The 14602-nt window shown below is 39.8% G+C and overlaps 1 protein-coding gene across 1 annotated transcript in view; it reads left to right on the forward strand.

Annotated features, from left to right (window-relative positions):
• The first annotated feature begins 3926 nt into the window (after nt 1-3926).
• Nucleotides 3927-14602, forward strand: part of mitfb (melanocyte inducing transcription factor b) — a 52826-nt gene continuing 42150 nt past the window's right edge. Inside the window, exon 1 of the mRNA XM_084427902.1 lies at nt 3927-4271. Coding sequence (XP_084284028.1) covers nt 4168-4271 — 104 coding nt within the window. The 5' untranslated portion in view covers nt 3927-4167. The remainder of the gene's footprint in view (nt 4272-14602) is intronic.

The raw sequence follows: 14602 nt of genomic DNA on the forward strand, positions 1-14602 counted from the left end.
GTGTAACGGTGCGTCTCCATTACAGCGGCAAAACTCCGCTCAGTGCCGCTGACAACGCTCCGCTTTCGGGTGTAGTCTACCGTGTGTCTGTAGCAAGTGTTTAATCTATTTTTTTTTTTTTTTCAACACACGATCCAGAAAGCACACGTACGTCTGCAAGATGTCTGTTAAAGATCACTTCATCTGGAAAGCATCTGCTGTTTACTAACATCTGATAGACGTCGTCTTTAAAGGTATAGCGGAGGATTTTCTTTTTCCGGGTGGATCATCAAGACTATTGGTCCTCCTAGTGTCAATCATTCTGGTGATATGTTTACGTAAGGCCGTCGTACGTGCTCGTGCACACGATTCACACGATGGCGTGTGCTCAAAACACAGGTTGGGCTTCCCACTGATGCCTCAGTTGCGAAGTTTCTACTCGACAGGTAAAGTTTGGCATGCTATTTGGAGAAATCCATTTAAAATCACTGCTAGTAAAAGTTAATGTAAGCTATGATTAGCTTGTGCATGCTATCTCGTTTAATAGGCGTTCCCTCTCGGGAGCAGGTAGAGTGTTGCGCATGTACATTTTTTCAAAAAGTGGAGAGGGCGGTTCTTTTCTAAAATTCGGGAAAATCCTCCGCTATACCTTTAAGATGTCAGTTTTACATACATTCTAATCTAAATGATAAACATTTTAAAGACATCTTCTAAACGTCTATTTGACATCTGACAGGAAACGTCCTATAGACGTGTTGCAGATAAGCTAACACTCTAAAAAATACGTCTTCCAGATGTAAACACGCACATCAAATAGACGTCTCCGTGATGTACGTGTCCTAGAGATGCACACGATTTGGAAATAGGCAAACTTTGTTTCCAAATGCCTCACAGCCATTGGCTGCCCACCTCTATTTTTCACGAAGAGCCTCCCGATTTTAGAATCGGGAACTGCCTAGACTTCTGCCGCTCTCGGCCGCTCTCAACGCTTTCTCCAGTCCGCTGTCAATCCCACAATGCACCGCACGAGCGTAAAGCTCAACTTCCATAAGAATCACCAGTGGACAATTCTACGCGAACTGCAAGCGTTGTGATTGGTCTGCTAGAACCCCTCCCTCGGGTTTTGCATGCTCCCTCTGCACGTGTAATTGCACCTCAACGCGGACAACGACACAGAAGTATAAATGGAAACCGATGCGTAGAGGCTACGGCGTAGGTCCGACGCAGAAGTATAAATCAACCTTAAGGGCGAACAAGTTCCCCACTCAGATTTAGCTCATTTTCAAGTTGGTCACGCGTAGATCTGTGTGAGCAGTGCTTCATACCTCACTGCACTGCCAATGAACAATGACCTTTTTTTTGGTATCAAAATTCGCAGAAATAGGCTATCGCTAATGCTATATGACCAAACCATAAGAAATAGAAAGACAACAGATATAATGTTCTCAAAATGTTGCCACAAAAACGTTATTTATACATTGTTTATGGAACTTTTTCTGAAACGTTTTAGTTGGACATTCGTCTAATGTTTTTTTAAATGTTACTACTTTCATAACGTGCAGAGAACATTCAAAAGTATAACGTTCCTGTGAATGTTACATGAAAACATTTAAAAGAAACTGGACGTTTTGATCGATCAGAGAACATTAAGAAACAACGTCTTCATAATTTAATGGGAACTTTTTCAAAACATTCTTAGAACATATTTTAGCTGGAATGAATGCCTTAGTATATGCTAATTAATTCAATTAATCGTTTAATTAATCATTCAATAGAAAAGAGGTGATATTAACTTCGGATATGTGCGGATTAATTAGCACAATCGTTCAAACAACACTTTTACATGTTAACATTACATAAGTAAGACTACAGAGTTACTGAACTAGCATATTAACTAGCCTATTTTGTAGATGTATTTACATATTATTAGGCAGTAATTATACATGATATGTGTAACATGCCCTAATCCAATGTTTCAAATCACTTTTCGATCAAAGTAAAGTCGCGATTAGAAAATCTTTTTCATGCTAATTAAATCAAACCCAGGCAGACACTAGGTGAAGATACATTAGCATTATTGAACCTGTAGTCAAGGCGCCTCCTCTACAAATGTGATGTCTCGGCTCTTCTTTGAGCGACTGTAATTCAAAGTCATTACTCTTCATGTATACAGTAGATTATGCAGCACAACTGCTGAAAGGTTCTTTAAAGGTTCGTCCATGTACAGCAAAACTGGATTGAATAGAGGCTCAGGCTCTGGGGCTTGACAGTAATATCCCAAACATCTGAACAAAGGGCCTGGTTTATTTGCATCCATCTTCTCAGTGCCCACTGTGTGAATGCCCATGGGGTCCCCCCTTCACCCTCCACACAAAACACACACAAACACCATCTGCACTGAAGGAGAAGCTCATGTTCATTCCAACCGGAAGAATTATACCCACACTGTATAATCCCGGCGAACAAAAATGTGTTCTAAGCACGTTCTGTTATCGTTCCCATTAAGTTATGAAAACGTTATATCTGAATGTTCTCAAAACAATCAAATGTCCCGTTTTTTAAAATGTTTTTTCATTGTTATGTGAACGTTAGAGAAGACATTAAGGAAATGTTTTTCCTATTTTATCATTTTGCGAGTACTATGGGTGTATTATAGCAGTATATGGGTTTTACCTTTGTTTTAATATTGGACTTTTTACACAACAGACAACACCGGTTTCAACAAAAAACTAATATGGTTTTATGCGCTTTGGCCGTTCATTTAAACGCAAACTTTTAAAAATGGGTTTCAAAGTGCACGGTTTTGAAAACGACACTGTTATCGTCTCCTTGTAAACTACAAAAACATGAATTTGTGAAAACAGTGACGTCATGCGCATGTGTAGCCTATTATGTGTTCAGTCTATAGACGTTTCTTTAGAAAGTGACATCGCCAACTACTGGCCTGGCATGAATAATACAGCATTTTTAATTGTTTTTCGTGGATCCGTGTGAACGGGGATCAGTTTGACGTTGTCATGCGAAAAATCTGTTTTTAGCACATTGTTGTCTGTGTGTAAGGTGTAAACCCACCCTGAGTTCGCTTCTCTTTGTTCCTATGTTCCTGCTCTTCATTTGTCACCATCGTTTTTGATTAAGTTCTCACACCTGTTTAATATCGAGTTCGTTATCTTGTGTAGCCTATGTGTCCTCTTTTTCAGTTCCTCATTGTCTAGTGTTGTTCGTCTTTGAGTACACAGTATGTTGAAAGTTTCTTTTGTTTTGTTGAATTAAGGCTAACACTACTAGGCCTATTTGAACTTTCACACATTTCTCCTCGTCATCCTTTGTGGAGAATGTGAAAGTTACTCTCTCTAATGTTTCTCATTTCAAGTCATTTAATTTCCACCCTGATAGTCTGACTCTGAACTGAAACCAGCCTACAGCAATAGATCCTTACTGTAAATCTTCTGAGAAATGACTATTTTTCCACTTGAAGAACAACACTTTTACTTTTCATTGTGTTACAAATGTTGTTTATGTTTAAGATGCACAAAGCTAAAGTAAAATAAAACTCTGATTCAGGTAGAATAATGAGACTGATATAGCCGTACCAAATATGTTCCAGGTGCCAGTTATCAGACTGTATGAAGTAAAATACTTGCGTTGAAATGTGACGATGTTATTTCAATGATTTGATTATACTGCCATCGCGCGGGCATTGATTGTACTGTAAGTAAACTACGTTTATTTATTTATTTAAAGAAAAAAAGGCAGATTATCTGCGGTGAATGAAAACAAATCTAATGAAATGTAAATGATAATTTAGCAAGTAAAATGTTAGTTCATAAAAAATATTTTTTTAAAAATTGTGTGGCAAAGTCAAAAACGTTGATGTTAGGGTAACGCCCCCTTTTCGCGCGCCAGCCAATGAAAAGATGCTGACACAAGGCTGTCGTCGACTCTTCATTCCTGGGATTTGTAGTTCCACGCTTAATTTGGCTGCATTCGCAGTTAACCAGTCGAGGCAGTTAACGGACTACAGAGCGCGACTAGCGGACTACTGGAGCGCGCGAGGGACTGACTCTGAGTGACTGACAGCTTGACATCACGGTGGCTGGCAGTGGCACTTCGTGCGTCTGAAAGCACGGCTCTGAACTGACGTATTATTTTCCACCTGGGAGCGGACGAAAGTTGACAACTTTGAAAATGCAGTCGGAATCGGGGATCGTGGCCGACTTTGAAGTCGAAGATGAATTTCACGAAGAGCCTAAAACGTATTACGAGCTGAAGAGTCAGCCGCTGAAAAACAGGTCTGTGAATGGAGCGTTTGACAGCTTCTGAAATAATGCAGATTCTCTAATGCATGCTTTACAAAGTCTGGTATGCTCAGAGAAGACTGTGACTACTTTTTTTTTAACCGCTTTATTATTTATTCTATTAGTCCTTTTAATGAGAATCAGCTGCGCTCACTCCATCCACGCTGCAAGCGACGCGACGCGACGGGATTTACAGCCGCGATGTAGTCGCGTCGCGTTTCGTGCCGCGTATATGGTGTGTTACAGTAGACAACGCCTTAGGATACAGCATCATCATCATCAAATATTTACTCATGTAGCCCGTGTCTGTGTATGAAGATCTCACTGGTGAAACTGTTTAAATATGTGCAATGAACTTTGGGTAACACTTTCTAATGACTTTCAAACCATTATGCAATGCAGATCAGTAGGCTAGTTCTTCCCGAGGCTAGTTTTTATTCCAGGGAATATTTCAGGGTGGATTATTTTTGGAAGTTAATTTAATAGTTAATAGCAGTGTATGCCTTGCAGCAAAACTGAAATAGTCATTTTGAAACACAAAACAACTACAGCAAGTGTGTGTGTGTTTTCACTTGTTACCAACATCTATTGCAAAATAAGATGGTACTGGATTTTTTTGTTTGAAGGATAAACAAAAAAAAGAAAAAAAAGAAAATTGAACTGTGTCTGAATCCAACATATAAAACTTAGAGAGAAAAATAATAATAATTGTGCATCTAGACTTTTGACACAAAACCTTTTAATTACTGAAATAGACATCCTGTGACAACTAGCCCCGCTCTCACCTATATGAACATATTTGGATCAAAGTTTCAAACCTTTGCAACTAAAATAATTGCCTAATGATCTGCATTATATAACGTAATGGAAGTTGTTGTATAAAGTGCTCCCAGCAGAGAGTTTCGTATGAGATCTTGAAATGAAAACACTTTAATAGCAGACTGTGTATTGACATATTTATAAAAAAAAAAGTTTATAATAAATTATCAGTATATGGGCAGTTATAAGTGACAGGTGTACCGGATGCTTATTTATTTTGTTATATTTCAATCTGCAGCGTGAAGAAAAGCCCCTGAAATGAATTTACATCTGAGACAAAGATGTAATAGGTTTAACAGACAAAGTATTGTATATTGACTTAAATGCTGCTTAGCTTATCACATTCAGGCAAACGTTTAAACAGATCGCAACAAGATCCGAGCTGCTTTCTATCAACTTCTATATGAATTCTGAACTGAATTAGATGTATATAGTGGACATGTCATGCTTTGCTTGTGCGACTGCAGTGAACTCAGTGTGTTAACTGTTAGCTGATGTGATTGTGATATACAGTGTGTGCACATGCAGACACACACTGAAGCTTTAGCACTAGACTGTTTCACCGTGACAGAGATCCGTGAAGCTTCATTGGCAGACGGAGAGATCTTAATTTAGACGAGGCAGACGCTCAGGCCGCCGTGAGGTGAAAATTAACAACATAAATTTAGAAGTGCAGGCTAATACCTCAGATGCAGCGCATGGATTTTGGGGGTTATTTTGGTTTGTTGCTAAAATATTGAGTGTAATAACCGGTGTTGGATCACAATATGCAAAATTTTACACTAAAGTTCTGTTATTTAGCATTTGTTTGGACTAAAGTTTTGTAAAGTTTTGGTTTGTTGCTAAAATATTGAGTGTAATAACTGGTGTTGGATCACAATATGCTAAATTTGACACTAAAGGTCTGGTATTTAGCATTTGTTTGGACTAAAGTTTTGTAAAGTTTTGGTTTGTTGCTAAAATATTGAGTGTAATAACCGGTGTTGGATCACAATATGCAAAATTTTACACTAAAGTTCTGTTATTTAGCATTTGTTTGGACTAAAGTTTTGTAAAGTTTTGGTTTGTTGCTAAAATATTGAGTGTAATAACTGGTGTTGGATCACAATATGCTAAATTTTACACTAAAGTTCTGTTATTTAGCATTTGTTTGGACTAAAGTTTTGTAAAGTTTTGGTTTGTTGCTAAAATATTGAGTGTAATAACCGGTGTTGGATCACAATATGCAAAATTTTACACTAAAGTTCTGTTATTTAGCATTTGTTTGGACTAAAGTTTTGTAAAGGTTTGGTTTGTTGCTAAAATATTGAGTGTAATAACTGGTGTTGGATCACAATATGCTAAATTTCACACTAAAGTTCTGTTATTTAATTAGCATTTGTTTGGAAATGTGTTTTTATAGGGTTCTCGTGATCATGGAAAACCAATATCCGGGATTTTTGTGATTTTTCAGGCAAGAAATAGCTTTTTGTGAATACGAAATCATGATCCACTGGAAATGTCGTGGAAATTCATTAGTCGAAAGCTGTGGGAACCTAAAAAATCGATTCTTGCTATTCAGGCTTGCATTTATGTGTCAATGACTGTGCTTGAAATGTTTTAGCGCAATTCATAATACTTGATGCATGTTTAATGCTGCTGCATGTGCCGTTGTGTATCAGGCATTACAGTGTCTTTTTACTTTTTACGTCCCAAACTTTCTACTACAAAGGCCCAAAATGCAAACTTGTTTTGATTCTCAAGGCCAGAGAATACATGTTGCATTAACTGTATTATATTTAAATAATTTAAAATTAAATTCACAGTTGTAAAGTAAAATAAAAGTTATTATAACTATTATTTTCTTAAATATTTAATTTTTTTAATTTCACCGTGAAAAATTTCAATTGTAATAAAAATATATTTGTTCTTATTTAGAATTCATATTTATTTTTGTTGTTATGATTGTTTTAGAGCCAGATTGATACATAATTACAAATGCTGGCCTACAAAACATGCACAGAAAACTTTTTTTTTAAATTGCATTTTAAATCACACTTTAAATTTCTTTTTAATCAGAAAAATCACAATTAGACTTTTCCCCAAATCATTCAGCCATAGTTTCTGCTAATGTTTTACAGTCGCAATGTAACATTAAATAATTATTATATAATTTTTCTTAAGTATGAGTACTTAAAGTATTTTTTATTTCTACAGTGAAATATTACAATTGTAATATTTATGAATTAGTTTTTATTTTTATATTTCATATTTTGATTTAATAATAGTAATAATTATTGTTGTTGTTGTTATTATTATTATTATTATTAGAGACCGAAGTATCAGCCAATAATTATTTTTATTATTTTCACTATCGCCCGATTGTTTAAAAACAGCCGATGAGGGCGAAAAATAAAGTCATTATTTTTATATATATATATATATATATATATATATATATATATATATATATATATATATTTTGTGCATAAAAGGTATTCTCGTCGCTTCATAACATTAAGGTTGAACCACTGTAGTCACATGGACAATTTTAACGATGTCTTTACTACCTTTCTGGGCCTTGAAAGTGGTCGTTGCTCTCAGATTTCATCAAAAAGATCTTAATTTGTGTTCCGAAGATGAACGAAAGTCTTACGGGTTTGGGACGATATCAGGGTGAGTAATTAATGACAGAATTTTCATTTTGGGGTGAACTAACCCTTTAAAAGCCCTGGCATGAATTGCCTCCTGTAGCCATTGGCATTTCTGACTGGTGTAGTTTTGCTTTCTTGATATTGATGGCAGGAACAGGTGTTTGCATGTACCATGCTGACCGTCATTGAGAACATCCTCACGTCCTTGACTCTCTCACTGGATGAAGTCCGACGCTCCTCACAATCCTCTCTTTCCTTGAAACTCCTATTTTCATTTATGAACCATTTTTTTTTTATTATGATGAGGCATTCAACAGATACTTCTTCTCTTATAAGGGCAGAGATGGAATAAGATTGTTCTCAGCGGTTGATTCGTTGCGTAATAACAGATAAGGACGTGCAAGGTGGTTAGATTTTTTCATTGTTTTGTCGATTACAAGGCCACTGTGAGTGGGAGTTTGACGCAACACACCGGAACGGTGGAGTGTATTTTTAGGTGGTCATCAACGCAACTCCTTAGTCAGATTTCAAGAGTTCCTGTTTTGTTTTTCTTTGACCCTCCCAAAACTCCCAAAAAAAGATTCAGGCGTGAATCTTCAAACGTGCATTCATATTAACCTCGCTCTGGTGTGCAGATTTGATTTGTCATGCAGTTTGCCTTAAAAAAATACTTTTTTTCAGCAAGGATGCATTAAATTGATCAAAAGTGACAGCAAAGACATTTATAATGTAATAAAAGGCTTTTATTTCAAATAAATGCTTTTATGAATTATTTTTTTTTTGATTTTTGGAAATCAGCTCAAACGTGCTGCGCAACACGATAACGAACCTCATTGGTTCTTGCAGAAGCTCAAACGTGCTGCGTAACACGAGAATGAACCTCATTGGCTCTTGCTGAAGCTCAAACGTGCTGCGTAACACGAGAACGAACCTCATTGGTTCTTGCAGAAGCTCAAACGTGCTGCGTAACACGAGAACGAACCTCATTGGCTCTTGCAGAAGCTCAAACGTGCTGCGTAACACGAGAATGAACCTCATTGGTTCTTGCAGAAGCTCAAACGTGCTGCGTAACACGAGAATGAACCTCATTGGTTCTTGCAGAAGCTCAAACGTGCTGCGTAACACGAGAGTGAACCTCATTGGCTCTTGCTGAAGCTCAAACGTGCTGCGTAACACGAGAATGAACCTCATTGGCTCTTGCTGAAGCTCAAACGTGCTGCGTAACACGAGAACGAACCTCATTGGTTCTTGCAGAAGCTCAAACGTGCTGCGTGACACGAGAACGAACCTCATTGGTTCTTGCAGAAGCTCTAACGTGCTGCGTAACACGAGAACGAACCTCATTGGCTCTTGCTGAAGCTCAAACGTGCTGCGTAACACGAGAACGAACCTCATTGGCTCTTGCTGAAGCTCAAACGTGCTGCGTAACACGAGAACGAACCTCATTGGCTCTTGCTGAAGCTCAAACGTGCTGCGTAACACAAGAACGAACCTCATTGGTTCTTGCAAAAGCCCAAAAGCTCATACGTGCTGCGTAACACAAGAACAAACCTCATTGGTTCTTGCAGAAGCTCAAACGTGCTGCGTAACATGAGAACGATCCTCATTGGTTCTTGCTGAAGCTCAAACGTGCTGCGTAACACGAGAACGAACCTCATTGGTTCTTGCAGAAGCTCAAACGTGCTGCGTAACATGAGAACGATCCTCATTGGTTCTTGCTGAAGCTCAAACGTGCTGCGTAACACGAGAACGAACCTCATTGGTTCTTGCTGAAGCTCAAACGTGCTGCGTAACACAAGAACGAACCTCATTGGTTCTTGCAGAAGCTCAAACGTGCTGCGTAACATGAGAATGAACCTCATTGGTTCTTGCAGAAGCTCAAACGTGCTGCGTAACACGAGAATGAACCTCATTGGTTCTTGCAGAAGCTCAAACGTGCTGCGTAACACGAGAACGAACCTCATTGGTTCTTGCAGAAGCTCAAACGTGCTGCGTAACACGAGAATGAACCTCATTGGCTCTTGCAGAAGCTCAAACGTGCTGCGTAACACGAGAATGAACCTCATTGGTTCTTGCAGAAGCTCAAACGTGCTGCGTAACACGAGAGTGAACCTCATTGGCTCTTGCTGAAGCTCAAACGTGCTGCGTAACACGAGAATGAACCTCATTGGCTCTTGCTGAAGCTCAAACGTGCTGCGTAACACGAGAACGAACCTCATTGGTTCTTGCAGAAGCTCAAACGTGCTGCGTGACACGAGAACGAACCTCATTGGTTCTTGCAGAAGCTCTAACGTGCTGCGTAACACGAGAATGAACCTCATTGGCTCTTGCTGAAGCTCAAACGTGCTGCGTAACACGAGAACGAACCTCATTGGCTCTTGCTGAAGCTCAAACGTGCTGCGTAACACGAGAACGAACCTCATTGGCTCTTGCTGAAGCTCAAACGTGCTGCGTAACACAAGAACGAACCTCATTGGTTCTTGCAAAAGCCCAAAAGCTCATACGTGCTGCGTAACACAAGAACGAACCTCATTGGTTCTTGCAGAAGCTCAAACGTGCTGCGTAACATGAGAACGATCCTCATTGGTTCTTGCTGAAGCTCAAACGTGCTGCGTAACACGAGAACGAACCTCATTGGTTCTTGCAGAAGCTCAAACGTGCTGCGTAACATGAGAACGATCCTCATTGGTTCTTGCTGAAGCTCAAACGTGCTGCGTAACACGAGAACGAACCTCATTGGTTCTTGCTGAAGCTCAAACGTGCTGCGTAACACAAGAACGAACCTCATTGGTTCTTGCAGAAGCTCAAACGTGCTGCGTAACACGAGAACGAACCTCATTGGTTCTTGCAGAAGCTCAAACGTGCTGCGTAACATGAGAATGAACCTCATTGGTTCTTGCAGAAGCTCAAACGTGCTGCGTAACACGAGAATGAACCTCATTGGTTCTTGCAGAAGCTCAAACGTGCTGCGTAACACGAGAACGAACCTCATTGGTTCTTGCAGAAGCTCAAACGTGCTGCGTAACACGAGAATGAACCTCATTGGCTCTTGCAGAAGCTCAAACGTGCTGCGTAACACGAGAATGAACCTCATTGGCTCTTGCAGAAGCTCAAACGTGCTGCGTAACACGAGAATGAACCTCATTGGTTCTTGCAGAAGCTCAAACGTGCTGCGTAACACGAGAATGAACCTCATTGGTTCTTGCAGAAGCTCAAACGTGCTGCGTAACACGAGAGTGAACCTCATTGGCTCTTGCTGAAGCTCAAACGTGCTGCGTAACACGAGAATGAACCTCATTGGCTCTTGCTGAAGCTCAAACGTGCTGCGTAACACGAGAACGAACCTCATTGGTTCTTGCAGAAGCTCAAACGTGCTGCGTGACACGAGAACGAACCTCATTGGTTCTTGCAGAAGCTCTAACGTGCTGCGTAACACGAGAATGAACCTCATTGGCTCTTGCTGAAGCTCAAACGTGCTGCGTAACACGAGAACGAACCTCATTGGCTCTTGCTGAAGCTCAAACGTGCTGCGTAACACAAGAACGAACCTCATTGGTTCTTGCAAAAGCCCAAAAGCTCATACGTGCTGCGTAACACGAGAATGAACCTCATTGGTTCTTGCAGAAGCTCAAACGTGCTGCGTAACATGAGAACGATCCTCATTGGTTCTTGCTGAAGCTCAAACGTGCTGCGTAACACGAGAACGAACCTCATTGGTTCTTGCAGAAGCTCAAATGTGCTGCGTAACATGAGAACGATCCTCATTGGTTCTTGCTGAAGCTCAAACGTGCTGCGTAACACGAGAACGAACCTCATTGGTTCTTGCTGAAGCTCAAACGTGCTGCGTAACACAAGAACGAACCTCATTGGTTCTTGCAGAAGCTCAAACGTGCTGCGTAACACGAGAACGAACCTCATTGGTTCTTGCAGAAGCTCAAACGTGCTGCGTAACACAAGAACGAACCTCATTGGTTCTTGCAGAAGCTCAAACGTGCTGCGTAACATGAGAATGAACCTCATTGGTTCTTGCAGAAGCTCAAACGTGCTGCGTAACACAAGAACGAACCTCATTGGTTCTTGCAGAAGCTCAAACGTGCTGCGTAACATGAGAATGAACCTCATTGGTTCTTGCAGAAGCTCAAACGTGCTGCGTAACACGAGAATGAACCTCATTGGTTCTTGCAGAAGCTCAAACGTGCTGCGTAACACGAGAACGAACCTCATTGGTTCTTGCAGAAGCTCAAACGTGCTGCGTAACACGAGAATGAACCTCATTGGCTCTTGCTGAAGCTCAAACGTGCTGCGTAACACGAGAATGAACCTCATTGGCTCTTGCAGAAGCTCAAACGTGCTGCGTAACACGAGAATGAACCTCATTGGTTCTTGCAGAAGCTCAAACGTGCTGCGTAACACGAGAATGAACCTCATTGGTTCTTGCAGAAGCTCAAACGTGCTGCGTAACACGAGAGTGAACCTCATTGGCTCTTGCTGAAGCTCAAACGTGCTGCGTAACACGAGAGTGAACCTCATTGGCTCTTGCTGAAGCTCAAACGTGCTGCGTAACACGAGAACGAACCTCATTGGTTCTTGCAGAAGCTCAAACGTGCTGCGTGACACGAGAACGAACCTCATTGGTTCTTGCAGAAGCTCTAACGTGCTGCGTAACACGAGAATGAACCTCATTGGCTCTTGCTGAAGCTCAAACGTGCTGCGTAACACGAGAACGAACCTCATTGGCTCTTGCTGAAGCTCAAACGTGCTGCGTAACACAAGAACGAACCTCATTGGTTCTTGCAAAAGCCCAAAAGCTCATACGTGCTGCGTAACACAAGAACGAACCTCATTGGTTCTTGCAGAAGCTCAAACGTGCTGCGTAACATGAGAACGATCCTCATTGGTTCTTGCTGAAGCTCAAACGTGCTGCGTAACACGAGAACGAACCTCATTGGTTCTTGCAGAAGCTCAAACGTGCTGCGTAACATGAGAACGATCCTCATTGGTTCTTGCTGAAGCTCAAACGTGCTGCGTAACACGAGAACGAACCTCATTGGTTCTTGCTGAAGCTCAAACGTGCTGCGTAACACAAGAACGAACCTCATTGGTTCTTGCAGAAGCTCAAACGTGCTGCGTAACACGAGAACGAACCTCATTGGTTCTTGCAGAAGCTCAAACGTGCTGCGTAACACAAGAACGAACCTCATTGGTTCTTGCAGAAGCTCAAACGTGCTGCGTAACATGAGAATGAACCTCATTGGTTCTTGCAGAAGCTCAAACGTGCTGCGTAACACAAGAACGAACCTCATTGGTTCTTGCAGAAGCTCAAACGTGCTGCCTGCGTAACATGAGAATGATCCTCATTGGTTCTTGCTGAAGCTCAAACGTGCTGCGTAACACAAGAACGAACCTCATTGGTGCAAGCCTTTGTGAGCATTAGAGACTTTATACTAGATGTAGAAGCTTTTTATTTATAACATTAGAAAATCTTCCCAACCACAAACTTTTGAACGGTAGTGTAACTTTAAAACCTTAGTAAGCATAAATGCCTTGAAACGGCTGAGCAGACTCCTGAGTCAGTGTAAGATGTAACATATTCCACTAAATACAGGAAGCAGAAGATAGTTCAAGTCTACAGCATACAGTATTCATGACCACCAGCTGGATATAGTAAGTGAGCTGCACTTGTTTTCCAGGAAAAGTTCTTAAAACAAGATGAATTTACTTAAAGCAAATTACTGAAGATATTAAGACTTGTTTAGTTAAAACCAGAGAACATAAAAATAGTCTTCATTTAAGATACAATCTTTGTTTGTCCACTGTTTTTTTTTTTTTTTTGGTGTGAGATGCAGAACTTCGAGCGCTTCGGTTGTGAAATCAGTGTTGTGTCATCGGGGTTACGGGACACGGAGAACATTGGAGACTGAAAACCTTTACTACAGCCTTTAGCAGGATGTAAACAACAGTAAACTTATTGCACATTTCTTCTTTGAGCCTTACCGTGGTCATATAATATAGATATCTGTTTGTGCTGGCCTTTTCGTATGTTCTGTTATGAATTCATTTAAAATACAGTATACAACATCATGACTGAATGCTAGTTTTCTTTATTTACTGGAAAACATACAAATGATCGTTTCAGAAAAGTATATTTTGCAGTGTAATAGGACAATTAACTGGTGTTGTGTTGTATGGCGTTTCTCAGGCCACGTCCAGCTGTTAAATGTGACCTAGAACAACATTTCCAATCAAGTTGTTTGTATATGTTATTATGTCAGATAAAAAAAGGTATTCTGCTAACGTTCCCATTAAGTTTTCCTTTCTGGATGTTCTCTGAATGTCCAAAAAATTAAATGTTTTAAACATTTTTATTTTTATTTTATTTTTTTGTTAAACAAATGTTATTTTGCAAACATGGTAATGTTAGTTTTGAATGTTCTCAGAACGTTCCGTAACAAGTAGTAACATTTAAAAAATGTTGGAAAAACGTCCAAATAAAACGTTTCAGGAAAAAAAAAAAAAACATTCCATGAGCGATTTATAGATAATGTTTTGTGCTGATGTTTTGAGAACATTATTAAAGACCAGATCACTCCGAACGAACATTATATTAACGTTACTGGAAGAACGTTTGTTCATAACTTTGAGAGAATCTTTCTGCATAAATGTATTTGTTTTAATTATTTTGTGGTGATAATTATCGTAAATTATTCCCAAAAAATAACTGACTGCCATAATGCTTTAAAACACTCAGTTAGCAGAGGCTTGAAACAATAGATGACGCATGAATGAATCAATGCAGAGCAATGCTGTAAATCAGATAATATCTTTGCGTTTACCCAAAATGTTCCCTAGTCGTCACCTTATTCTGTGAAGTGT

This window comes from Rutilus rutilus (assembly GCF_951802725.1).
Source record: "Rutilus rutilus genome assembly, chromosome: 13".
NCBI classification, from domain to species: Eukaryota; Metazoa; Chordata; class Actinopteri; order Cypriniformes; family Leuciscidae; genus Rutilus; species Rutilus rutilus.